Source organism: Boleophthalmus pectinirostris, unplaced genomic scaffold, assembly GCF_026225935.1.
Source record: "Boleophthalmus pectinirostris isolate CB_2022bp ecotype Guang Dong unplaced genomic scaffold, ASM2622593v1 HiC_scaffold_3, whole genome shotgun sequence".
NCBI lineage: Eukaryota > Metazoa > Chordata > Actinopteri > Gobiiformes > Gobiidae > Boleophthalmus > Boleophthalmus pectinirostris.
Window position 1 is genome coordinate 44503575 of NW_026571299.1, and position 13883 is coordinate 44517457.

Consider the following 13883-nt stretch of genomic DNA (forward strand, 5'->3'; position numbering starts at 1 on the left):
GAGAGGGGCTGAGCTGTCAACCGATCACCACCTGGTTGTGAGTTGGATCCGCTGGCAGAGGAGGAAGCCAGAGGGACCTGGCAGGCCCAAGCGTATTGTGAGGGTCTGTTGGGAACGTCTGGCAGAGCCCTCTGTCAGGGGGATCTTCAACTCACACCTCCGGGAGGACTTCTCCCAGATTCCGGGGGAGGCTGGAGACATGGAGTCCGAGTGGGCTATGTTCTCAGCCTCCATTGCCAATGCGGCCGCTCGTAGCTGTGGGCGTAAGGTCTGTGGTGCCTGTCGCGGCGTCAGGCTGAAGAAGGAGTCCTATCGGGCCTTGTTGGCTCATGGGACTCCTGAGGCAGCTGACAGGTACCGGCGGGCCAAGCGTGCTGCAGCCCGTGCGGTCGCAGAGGCAAAAACTCGGAGCTGGGAGGAGTTCGGGGAGGCCATGGAGAAGGACTATCGGATGGCCTCAAAGAAATTCTGGCAAACCGTCCGGCGCCTCAGGAGGGGGAAGCAGTTCTTCACCAACACTGTTTACAGTGCGGGGGGAGAGCTGTTGACCTCAACTGGGGATGTTGTCGGGCGGTGGAAGGAATACTTTGAGGATCTCCTCAATCCCACCGTCACGTCTTCCGAGGAGGAAGCAGAGGCTGGAGACTCAGAGGTGGACTCATCCATCACCCTGGCTGAAGTCACTGAGGTGGTTGGCAAGCTCTTTGGTGGCAAGGCTCCTGGGGTGGATGAGATCCGTCCTGAGTACCTTAAGTCTCTGGATGTTGTGGGGCTGTCTTGGTTGACACGCCTCTGCAACATCGCGTGGCGGTCGGGGACAGTACCTCTGGACTGGCAAACCGGGGTGGTGGTCCCTCTGTATAAGAACGGGGACCGGAGGGTGTGTTCCAATTACAGAGGAATCACACTCCTCAGCCTTCCCGGTAAGGTCTATGCCAGGGTACTGGAGAGGAGAATCCGGCCGATAGTCGAACCTCGGATCCAGGAGGAGCAGTGTGGTTTTCGTCCTGGCCGTGGAACACTGGACCAGCTCTACACTCTCCATCGGGTGCTCGAGGGTTCATGGGAGTTTGCCCAACCAGTCCACATGTGCTTTGTGGACTTGGAGAAGGCATTCGACCGTGTCCCTCGTGGTGTCCTGTGGGGGGCGCTCTGGGAGTATGGGGTCCGGGGCCCTTTGCTAAGGGCTATCCAGTCCCTGTATGACCGGAGCAGGAGCTGTGTTCGCATTGCCGGCAGTAAGTCAGACCTGTTCCCAGTGCATGTTGGACTCCGCCAGGGCTGCCCTTTGTCACCGGTTCTGTTCATTGTGTTTATGGACAGAATTTCTAGGCGCAGTCAGGGGTTCGGAGGGGGTCCGGTTTGGGGACCACAGGATCTCATCTCTGCTGTTCGCAGATGATGTTGTCCTGATGGCTTCATCAAACCAGGACCTGCAATGTGCACTGGGGCAGTTTGCAGCCGAGGGTGAAGCGGCTGGGATGAACATCAGCTCCTCCAAATCCGAGGCCATGGTCCTTGACCGGAAAAAGGTGTCTTGCCTTCTCCGGGTGGGTGGAGAGTCTTTGCCTCAAGTGGAGGAGTTCAAGTATCTCGGGGTCTTGTTCACGAGTGAGGGGAGGATGGAGCGTGAGATTGACAGGCGGATCGGGAAATAATTTTTGTTCCATGTTTCATACATGGTCTGTTTAAAACTTATGTAACTTTAGAACCAAAAATGGTACAGAAAAAAGGTCGACAGTTTCATAAACTAGAGTACATATGCTATCTGTTCAATACATTTTTATATCAGATGCATTAACTTGAATTTTTGGCCTTGCTGTTTACTTCTGCTTGACCAGGCCCATATACATATACATATACATATATCTCTACAGACCCCCTGCTTCTCACTTTTTCGGCAGCACCGCCTTGCCTAACCAATTTTCTTATTTTTAAAACTCTTAATTTTAAAACTTGAGTAATTTTAATTGTTCAGAGAGACACAATCACTCAGTCAACAATATAAAATATCCTCATTAATGTTTAATAATTGTCACAAATTTATTTTGTGATTTACAAATAATGTCTGTTGAGTTGGGTCGCGAAGATTTGTGACTGTTTAAAATATGGGTCCCCAGAAAAAAAGTTTGGGAAACACTGTAGTACAGGAAGTGCTCCGCAGTGTTTTTCCATACACCTTCACATCTTCATTTGGATAATTTCAGATCTGGAATTGTTAAGCTCTACTGAACTAAAAGTAAAAGGTACCTGTTAACTTGAAAACTACCGCTTCATGACATCACAAGGTGGAACCATAGACTGTATAGATAAATGGACATAGCCGCACTAGCTGCTGCATTCCAGATAGAAAGTTCATGTGTGGGCACTTCTGGCTCCTTCTGACCCTGGCTCCCATTGACTTACATTAGAATATTGTCACCCCTCTCTCTGTAACTGCTGCAGTGAGCCTTGTCATTTTGGTCTTAAAATGTTAATATTAACCCTCTACATGGTCCTGTTGGGTTATTTTTTCACTATTTTGTCTTTTAAAACCCTGGCTCCAAATTCTGCCCTTTAACCACTAGCATAGCAAGCTTCATTTCAGTGGCGCTGAACACTATAGGTAAGGTCACACTTGCCTAGTCCACTGCTTTATACAGTCTATGGGTGGAACAGAGGACTTTGAGCTTTGGAGATGTAGATAGATTAATATTCAAACATGTGAATGAAACAAAACACAACTCCAGGTGTTTTGTTTTTGATGAGGTAACAACATTATAACATGTCTTAAAGCTCACATGAGTCAATCTTGTGTAATATAGGACCTTTAATGATATATTGCAGGGGAACTATTATTGCATTATTCCACACAGATTTTGGGATAATTGGAAATGAAATGTCAGCTTCAAATCATGTACTTTCTTCTCTTTGTAGCAGCAAAATTGGTGCATATCTTATTAAAAGTGTAGTTCACTGGTTTATATTTAGAATTTGCCTTCCTCTTGCTCTGGCAGAAATAATGAGAATGCAACTTCAAGGGTGAGGACATACCAAAGATTTATGGGGTGCACAAGTACATATTTGTCTTGTTCTTTTCTATACATCATACTATACTCTATACTGCATGTTAAATACTGGCCATTCATTTACTGCATGATGATAATTATGACTCAACTTTATTGATCCACAAGGAAAATTATTTGGACAGTAGCTCACACATCACAATGTACTATAATAACAAAGGACAACTATATAAATGGTAATAATATATTCAAGATAAGTAGCAAAAATAACAAGAGACTAGTGTCAAATAAGGCATAATGTACAATAAAAACTATAGAAATACAAATGTTTCTCAGCTATATACAAGAGGTTGTAAGGAGAAAACAGTGCAGAGATGAAATAGTGATTGACGTGAAAGGTTATCTATTACATAAGGGTCAATCGTTGTACAGTTGTATGGAGCATAGTATGAATGTAGTCCTGTAGCTCTCTCTGTTTGAGCAAAGCTGCAGTAGCCTGTTGGAGAATGAGCTCCTCTGTCCCTCTGCAACAGTCCACTAAATTTACATATGATATTTAACTAATTAGGTGGGATTAGTCATATTAAAAGTAGGATGTGGGAGAAAATTTGTTTTAGTGAAAGGTTTGCCTCTTTATTCCAGTTGGCAGTGTCTGAAAGTAATATGTAAATGTTCAAATATATATGCAAAGTTTGACATTTAGCCTCTCATCATTCAAGAAGGCTTTTACCAGAGCTGCTTTTGCACAACACTCACTGCATGTTTACTTAGGAGGCAAGGGCGGATGTGATCATGTTGAAAGTCAAAAAAGTTGCTACATTTTCCCAGTAATTGATTGCCTTTTACATGGCGCTTTTTATAGAAGGAGATTATCCGTTAAGCATGCAGTGCTATAACATATGCCATAACAACAGGATTATTTTCTGAAATAGGCTTTACCAAATTCATGGGGTGCAGTTCCTTTTTAAAGGGCCCATATTGCACTGTTTTCTGATCTATGTTATAATGTTTCCTCATCTAAAACATACCCTAAGTTGTGTTTTGTTTCATTCACACATCTTTAACACACAAAACTTGCATGTTTATTTTCGCAGCGTTCTCTATTCCACCTTGTGATGTCACATAGTAACACAGGAAGTGCTCTACCTTGTTTTTAAACTCCATACACCTTCACTAGAATCATTTGGATACTTTCAGCCCTGGAATTGGCAGCCTCTACTGAACTAAAGGTAAAAGGCAACTGTTTAATACCGTTTCATGACATCACAAGGTGGAACAGCATATTTTGAGCTTTTGAGATGTAGACAGACTAATAATAAAGGATTATTTTATGACTAAATGAAGCAAAACACAACTCTAGATTTGTTTATGAAGAGGTAATAACATTCTAGTGTGGCTTAAAGCTCACAAGGGCCAATTTTGCTTATATATATATATATAGAACTTATTCTTTCATGGTCCAGTTTTTTTTTCTTGATTCTGAAACCAATGGATACATTCTGAATCAATACTATGGCAAAAAGAAAGTGTGATTAAAACAGTGTCACATGGACTAAAACAACTCATATTTTGAAGAGCTCTGCACAGCTGCTTGTTTCACGTGCCTCTGAATAACACCAGTATTCTACTTATATGTGACCACCCCACTGTTGACTCCTACTGTACTGTGCCTCCTTCACCCCCTCCCTCACTGTGCACCTGCCTGCTCCTCATGCACCTCTCTGTGTCTACAGGCAACACCACTGACATCAATGACAACAGGTAAGAGCCTATTTCATCTATGAAGAGAAAGGCCGTGAACCGTTGCTCCCTGATTTGCTTTTGCTGACATCATTCCTGTATAACTTCATTATGAATTAGCTGAGATGCCTAAAGCAGTAACTGTATATGGACTTTTACATCTAATTAGTTTAGAACAGAGGCATATTGTTTCTTTGCTTGAATAGTATAGTGTTTTTAAAATTCAAGTTTCCAATCGATCATTTAAATTTGATTAAATAGAAATTTCATGGCAGTGATTTTCTGACTTTGGCTTCACATGGAGGATGCCAACCCAAGAATTTCCTCATCTGCCAATATTAAGCAAATCTGTTTATTACAACTTCAGCTTGTGAACCCTGTTGTACAGTGAATATCTTCATGTTTGGTAAATGCTGGCCTATCATATACACCCAGTCACAACCAATAATGTAATAATGTCCAATAATGTAATAATTTGCCCAACTCTAAATATAATGGCTCATTATTGGTTATGCTGGTTATTACATAATGTAATAACCAGCAAATAATGTAATAACTTGACCAATAAAAAAATAACTCCTTGCTAATAATGTAATGTGTATTTGGTCAACTTGACTATGGGCATGGCATGGGTTTGTAATGCATGTACACAAAACATATCAAAAGTGCTATTAAAATAAATAAGGTGAATGTACAATTATAATTAGTCTATCATGTATTTGAGTGTGACATTGAGTCAAACCAAATGGACAAACTTTTCACACTTAATTCTTTCCCACCCTCTAGGCTCCCAGAGTTTTAGCTTATTTTCAACATCTTTGTTTTGTCCATTCAAAATGTGTATTACAAAGCAAAGGAAATCTGATGAATATTTAATATTCATATCACATATTACATTTTTGCATATAGAAAATTAATGTATGCATGTCACCGACAATTAACTTGGTGCCCTTCATTAACCTTACTCCTCCTCCCTCACACAAAAATTAAGAAGCGAAGAGTAATGCAAGCATTATGTTAAGTATTATATTATCGGCTGCAGATATTACATTATGACTTGTTGACTCTTGTTGAGCCAGTATTGTAATATCTTGCCAATAAGGTAATACTTTATTACATTATTTATAAGACTTTATTGTGGTATTGGCTCACCCATGTTATTATGTTATTGGCTTGTTATTACACTACTTTTTATTACATTATTTCCTTATTATTGGTTGCTACACAGTTCACACCGCAGCAGGATGATGTTGATAGGATAATATTGCTTCTGTACAGAATCCACAATGGCACTATTGTATTTCCTCTGCATGGTTTGATCCCTCTGATTTTTTGGACCAATTAACTCCACTGATTTGTTTCTCCTGGCCATGTCCCTGTTGTGGCTGCCCCATTGATGCCTCCTTCACTGCTGCTGCTCTTCTGGCCTGCTGCTGTGTGCGCTGTAGCATGTGTCTCAATGTGAATTCTGTCTCCACAAGTGTGATCTGCGACAATCAGGACCAAATCCAGCTCTACGGCCGCCACTCAGAGGCTTCAGCCAGCTAATGGCTCCATTCTGGTAAGCTTTCTAATAGACCCGACTTATTAGACTTAAAAGTGCATTGTGTAACGTTTCAGGTGTAGGGCTCGTCAAGTGCTTTTCTCCATGGAAATGTTATTACTTGTCTGGAATGTTTCACAGTATAGTATTGAACTTTTCTATCTTCACGGAGATCAAACCAGACAAGTAACAAGCCAAGCCAAAGAGGTAACCCGACTATTAGTCAAAATGCCTGTTTTTCTAGGTATTTTTGAGCTATAAAAACACCTGTAATTGTATAAAGTGGAGCTGTTTAATGTGATACTGTGGAGGCAGAGCAGACATATCTACCAGAAAAGTTACACAATGCACCTTTTAAGGCTCATTTATTCTCCACTTTTGATGTAAAAAGTTCTATGCATAGTAGCCTTCAACTGCATTTATACTTCTAAGCTTTTCTACTGCCAAGACTGCATTTTCTAAAAATGCACTTTGAGAATTGACCTAAATGGATGAAGTAGAGCAACAAATAAACAAACATGGAGGCACCCGCGGCAGATTTAAGATCGCATCTGTAGGAAAGGGGCCAAGAAAATGAGGTGAGAGAAGCATTTATTTGTCCTGCAGCTGATTCTAGTCACAAAGTTTAGCTTCCACTGTCGCGCTGTGTTCACTACTGTCCACAGTGGTTAGCTGATGTACCACTCCACTGCTAAGATTCCACTTGTTCTGAAGAGACGTACTTGATGACTCACAAAACAATGTAGAAGACGGTCCGAAGTCTCTATGCGCATCCGTAGGCGTCTCAGATGTAGAGCATAAATGAGCCTTTAGACAAACTTTATTGATCCATAAGGGAAATTGTTTGGGCACAATAGCTCACACACCACAATAAATATAATATAATATAACAAAGAGCAACAATATAAATGGTAATAATGCATTCAAAATAAGTAGCCAAAAAAGCAAGAGAATGGTGCAAGTAAAAATAAGTAACAATAAAATATAGAAATATAGTATAATACAAAATATACAAGAAGAGGGTAAGGAGAAACAGTGCAAAGACTATGTTACATTACAAAACAATGCTGTAGTTCAAACTTCAATCTACAAATATATGAAAAGTGGATGTGATTATTGCATTAGTTTAGCAGCTCATATTTCAAAAGTTAAAAGTAATGCTCCAGGTTGTGTAAAATGAGCACTCTGAATCCTAATATTGCAACTGTAAAAAATTAAAGAAACAAAAAACTATAAGGTTTAGTACAATTTAATCTCTTCTTTTTAAATTTTTTTGTTTTAACAGTCCCAATTCCCCTCAAAATCGTTGTATGCATTACTCAATTTATCGCCAACTCTAAATGCAAATGTATAAGTAAAGTTATCTTGTTTGGATGGATAATCTTAAATGAAAATGGAAATGGAAAACCAATAAATGATCCAGAATACTGCAGAAAACTGTTTATTGCTTGATAAATCCCCACTAACAGTTTTGAAAACCTATAAGGAAGCATTGCCTGGGGAAATACAGTATGGGAAAAATAAAATGTCAACCATATAACATTTACTGGTATTTGATTCAAACATTAGAGACCACAAACTTTTGGGAAAATCTAGTAATAACACAAAATAACACTCACACACAACACTTTGTACTCACATTACCCCCACTCCTCATACTGCAGTGCTATAAAGGGACGTCAAGATTCACCAATCATCAAAACAGCATGTTATAATGTATGTTATAATGATGTTTCCTCAGCAAAAACATAGCTGGAGTTGTCTTATGTTTCATTCATTCATGTTTAATACACAAACTCTGCATATTAGGTTGAGCTCTTCTCCCAGTCTGTTTCACCTTGTGATGTCATGGCAATACAGGAAGTGCTCCACTGTGTTTTTATACTCCATACACCTTCATTAGTTTCACTTCATTTGGATGATTTCAGCCCTGGAATTGCCAATCTCTACTGAACTAATGGTAAAAAGGTTAACTTGAAAACAACAGAGGAACAGAGTATTTTGAGCTTTGGAGATTTAGAGAGACTAATAATGCAAAATAATAATAAGTGATAATGAAACAAAACACAACTCCAGCTGTTTTTAATGAGGTAACAGCATTCTAACATGGCTTAAACCTCACAAGAGTCAATTTTGATTAATATAGGACCTTTAAAAAGCAGTGATAAGCCATGACCCAATTTATGCTGAATGTCTATTTTTAGCAACATAAAACTATAGACTGTATATACTAATCTTTCCTTAATCATTTTTGTTTTGTTCTTGCACACATCATAACATATTGAGTATAGAAGTAGAGAGAAGATTTGGTGTTTCCCTTAATGTGAGGAGACATTTCGCTGACTATATATCTGAACAGGTTTAGCACAGAGCAGGTGAGCCACTTTGTTACAAGTCTAAATTTGGCCGTGGGCTTTGTGCACTAACTCTGAGTCTGAGGCTCTGGAAATAAAATGGCCTTGATTTGTCGCCTCCAGCTTTAACTCCTATCTCCCTGTTTCTTCTCTAACCGTCATTCACTCTCGTTTTCAAGCGTAAATGACTCTCTGTATGCCTGTGCTTTGTCTTCTCTTTTTCAGATCTGAAGACACCTCTGTAAATCTGCATGAACTGATCACTATCCTCCTGACTCTTTCCCACCTGCTAAAGCATCTGTATGCCTCCTGCCCCCTCTGCTACCCCCTCTTCCACCCCCTCTTCCCCCTGTATCATGATGTTGTTGGACGTGTGTGGATTTCAGTGGCATCTGTGGCAGGCACTGCATCTTCAGTGCATGAGCTGCTCCCCCTTTATCAGACTGGCTTATGCAGTTCTTTAAATGACCAGATGGGTGTGCTGTTTCCCTGTTGAGAATGGGAATTGAAAGTCAACATAGATTTCATTCAATAGAAAAATGTACATTTGTTGACTCTACCTTTTTTAATACTGCTGATGTGTTTAACATATTGGAGGCCAAATACAGAGAGGAAGTCTGTAATGCATTGCCACTTTTCTGTGTTTAAATTGCATTGTGTGACTTCTAGTGGAGGGTCCGCCACCTGTTTATCTCCCTGGACTTGTTATGGCTTTGTCTAGAATGTTCCACAGTATAGATTAAACCTATCACAAGGGAGACAGGCAGGTTACAGCATTACGATACATTACAATTCAGTTCTGTGGAGAAGGAAGGAAATTAATGTATTTTTGAGCAATATAAACACCCATAATGAGTAAACATTGATAGATATGTTTAATGTCATACCATGGAATTTATCGGGGAAAGCAATATCATCTCCATGGAGACAAGTAGTAGCGGACCTTCCACTAGAAAAGTTGCGCAGTGCACCTTTAAGTACATAGCAAAATACATAGACGTAATAGGTTTGATGCTGGTGCCTGTTGTCGTTGGCACAAAATCAACAATTTGAAGTCCATATCTATTTAAGTTGATGCTAAATTGGCCACTGTTTTATTCTGGATTGAAAAGATTGTTGTACCCCATTTCACAATAAGCCCAACATAATGAATGTATAAAAAGTATTAAAGAGTAGTACATAGAATAGTGGGGTACTTATTGGGGTACTTGTTTTGCAGAATGATACACAATGCAAACCAACGCAAGCCGGTTTTTGGCTTTAATGTTAGAAGAACTGTCATTTTAATGTATTACGTGTTTATAGAGCAAACAAACAGGAATTGGTTTACAAAGAGAGGGTTCAGACACTAATATATCACCTTACAAAGTCCCCAAATAACTTCTAGATGGTCACATTTGTACACAAACTAAACTTTCAAAAGGAGGGTGAACCACATTTGAAAATAGCTAAAAAATGTTAGAGTATTTTGTGGTTTCGTCAGTCATGGCATGTTTGGCATTTTGTATGAAACTCTGGTTGTAACTGTGCGAATAGCAGTATAACCACAAATCACTGCAAAAGACCTTATGGACCAATATTATGTGGTGAACTTTTTAAACTACCCCAAAAAATGCTTGTGGGGGTGCTGCGTGTGGTATGTTGTCCTTGTCATCAAAGCATGGCACAGTAAAGAAAAAAAAAAAAAGTGTAGCAACTATTTTTATACTTATATTAATATAAAAAGAGACAGATGTTATTTATTAGCTTAAAGTAAATGTTATTTATTTGCTATATATTTATTTATTTATTAAAAAAAATGTTGAATGTGAAATTATTGCTCTGACTTGTTCATGGTGATCTCAAAAGGTCAAAAGATCACTGACTGAAAATGTATTCTTGTAAAATGACTAGAGGGGATATGAAATGGTGACAGCATGGGATATGATGTAACTTTGATCGCATTAAGTCATTCTGTCCATAAAATAAATTATATTATATGTGATGTGGACCGGAAATCTTGGGTTACTCTAGGTTATCTTAAGATGATAGATCATATCCTTTACACATACACTTGGACACTACCTCATCAGTCAGTGCGGTTGTGAACTTTGACACAGTTTTAGAGTATGCTACAGAGTGCTACCTGCGTTCAGTGTTATCAGGTCAGATAAGAGAGAGCAGTGACTGTCCTGTGTAGTTGACCTCCTGATCAAACAGTCAGGAGTAAGGACGAAAAGAACTTTTGTTTTTTTCCCTTCCCTCCCTTTGTTTCACACTAATTTTCATTGATTAGTTTATACCAGATACCCTTCCTTGATGCAAATAGCACCTTAGGTTGTGAATTCCTGCTCCTGGATTCAGTAATATCTGAAAAGATTTATTTTATTGTATTTAACTAACTCAAACTCGATATAATAAAAAAATTAAAAAACCGCAGAGGTTGGCGAAGGGCCTATTAGTATCGCAAAGCGATGCTCTAAGTGGCCAAAAAATGGAATGGCGCGCCGTGACTCGCCCGTAGTGACCAGGGACCCTCCCCATCACGTAGCAATGCACCAGAGGTTTCCGAAAATGTATAGTTTGTCGGCCAAAAAAAAGCTGAACATTGTTCTCGTATGGGTTGGTTATTCTCCTAACCATATCACCCATTTTTCACCCACTGAACAATGACGAAAAGTCCTGAAATTTTGCCATCTGGTAAAACTCGCGCTTCTCTAACTTTTGGCTATTTTCATTTTCACAAAATAAATAAAATGGCTCGTCAGCGCCCCAAACGACTCAAAAATGCATTAGGGAATACGAATGACACAAAAAAAAATTTGCATGTACAATCATAAAATTTGACACAGAAGTCGATCATGTCAAGACAAGGAAAAAATATTATTATGCCAACACCGTGTGCTCCACTAGGGGGCAGCAATATTGGCTTAAAGTTTGCTAAGCTTTTACGAACTCCTCCGAGGGCGTTCACCCGAACGAGCTCAAATTTGGTCCACATTATCTCAAGATGTGCAACATCAAAAGTTATCCAAATTTTTTACACACGTCTTACGGTCTCTGAGCAGTGAAGCAACAAAAAATGCAAACAATTTTGGAGATTTACAAATTGCTCCCATTTGCACAAACAAACTCCAATTTCAATGAAATTTGAAACATTTGTTCAACTCTCTGCCCTGAAGCTACTTCATGTGAAAATTATTAATTTGGCGCATTAGTGCCCCCTATAGATTGAAACAAAATTGAATATGTGAGAAAATCATTTGGTCCCAAATAGTTGTTCAAAAATTTCTGAAATTTTGCACAAAATTCCATTTTGGCATCCTGATCCAAAAGTCAATGACACCCATGTCATATTTTTTATGGCGTTGCCATAGCGATGACATAAACTCTCCATTGGTAAAATCTACAAATTCTGGCACAAACTTGGGCAGATTTCATTCAAATTTTAATCGTTCATTGACACCCCGACCCTGAACACATTTATATAAGAAAATCTCAGATGGGTGCAATAGCGCCCCCTAGGGAAATTGCACGGTAGTGCCAAAATTTACTTTGTCGTAGACATATAAAACTTGGTACACAGATTCATGACATGGTCTCGATCAAAAAAGTGTAGGACGACCCATTGCCATTTCCACATCGTGTTGCCATGGTGACAGGCCAAACATCTGACCTCACCAATAGGCCCGACAAAAACTTTGGTGTAGCCAAACCACATTTGGTACACAGATGCATCATGGGAATAGGAACAAAAAAGTATATTATGTGGTTGCTAGGCAACCAACAGGAAGTCGGCCATATTGGATTGATCGGGCGACCTGGCGACGAAGGCACAAATTCCTGTCCTCATATTTGAACGAACTCGTCCTTGGGCGTTTGACCCAGACTCACCAGAATCATTCTGTATCATCTAGACAAGTGGGACATTAAAATTTGTTAAAAGCTTTTTAAAAGGTCAAACGGTGTGACCATCAAACTTCGACGCCTGATAATTTGCACAAACTTTGGCCAATTACACTCATATTTTAACCGTGGGTTCACACCCCGACCCTGAACAGATTGGTGTAAGAAAATACAAAAATGGGTGCAATAGCGCCCCCTAGAAAATTTGTATGTAAAAATAAGGTTTTATGTGTCACAGATATACAACATTTGGCACCCACATATGTGACATGGTCTCGATTAAAAAACTCAATGATGCTCACACCCCATTTACATTGTGTTGCCATGGCAACAAGCCAAAATTGTATCCTTGCCAATGGCACGTCCAGACACAAACGTTGGCGTCGCCAAACCAAATTTGGTATCCAAATGCATCATGGCAATAACAACAAAAATTTATATTGTGACCACGCCCCTTTACAAACCGGAAGTCCGCCATCTTGGATATTTTCTTTTGCCAAATTTAGAAAATTGCAGGGTTAAATTAAGATTTTTAGGGCTAGGGTTGTGGCTATGGTTAGGATTACGATTAGGGAAAGGTTTAAGTTTAGGCTTATTAGGGTCAGTGTGAGGTGCGGCGTTTGCGGCCTGCGGCGTTTGCGGGGCGCGGCGCAAGCACGAGCGAGGGCCGATCATTGCCGGTTGCGGCTATATTTATCTCTTACAATTAGTGTCTTACCTCAGGACATAACAGCAGCTAATCTTTTATTGAGTGATTTTTCCAACAATTCAAGTCTTTACTAAATTTTCACCAGATATTTAGATCACCCCTACACAGGGATACTGCAATACCTGATTGGAAGTGCCCGTCCTTTACTTGTGGCAAATATTTAGCAGTCTCCTTCAACCACTGAATTGAGTCTCTCTATGTTCTCGCTAACATCTGTGTATTTGCATAATCTGTAGAATCCACAAACTTTGAAAAACAGTGGACTACAAAAACATGTCCTTATACACACACGCTTGAATTGGGATGAGTGTCCAGTACGTCTGTCACCTCGCTGCCGTCAGTGACCATATTCTGTAACAATATTGAAGTAAATCTATGACAAGAATGGAGAAAACTGTCTTTATTGTGTATGTGCACATTGGTTGGGCTGTTTGCTTGCGTGAGGTTGTGGTGCATGCATTTTTTTTTTTTTCGGTAGACTCAAACGGTACTGTTCCCATTCATTTTAATAAAGATGATCCCATGTGTACACACCACTCCTGTCTTTATTTTAACAAGGCCTATAAATGTGAAGAGGGTTTTAAATATTCATGATTAGATTTCAATAGTGGTGGGTAAGTGTACTCTCGGTGATGGGGAATAAGATC

At 39.7% G+C, this 13883-nt stretch overlaps 1 protein-coding gene across 1 annotated transcript in view; it reads left to right on the forward strand.

Annotated features, from left to right (window-relative positions):
• The window catches only part of kif5ab (kinesin family member 5A, b), a 100404-nt gene extending 90081 nt beyond the window's left edge, over positions 1–10323 (forward strand). The window contains exons 27-28 of the mRNA XM_055160227.1: positions 4739–4766; positions 6194–10323. Of these exons, the coding sequence (XP_055016202.1) occupies positions 4739–4766; positions 6194–6293 (128 nt within the window). The 3' untranslated portion in view covers positions 6294–10323. The remainder of the gene's footprint in view (positions 1–4738; positions 4767–6193) is intronic.
• The last annotated feature ends 3560 nt before the right edge of the window (positions 10324–13883 follow it).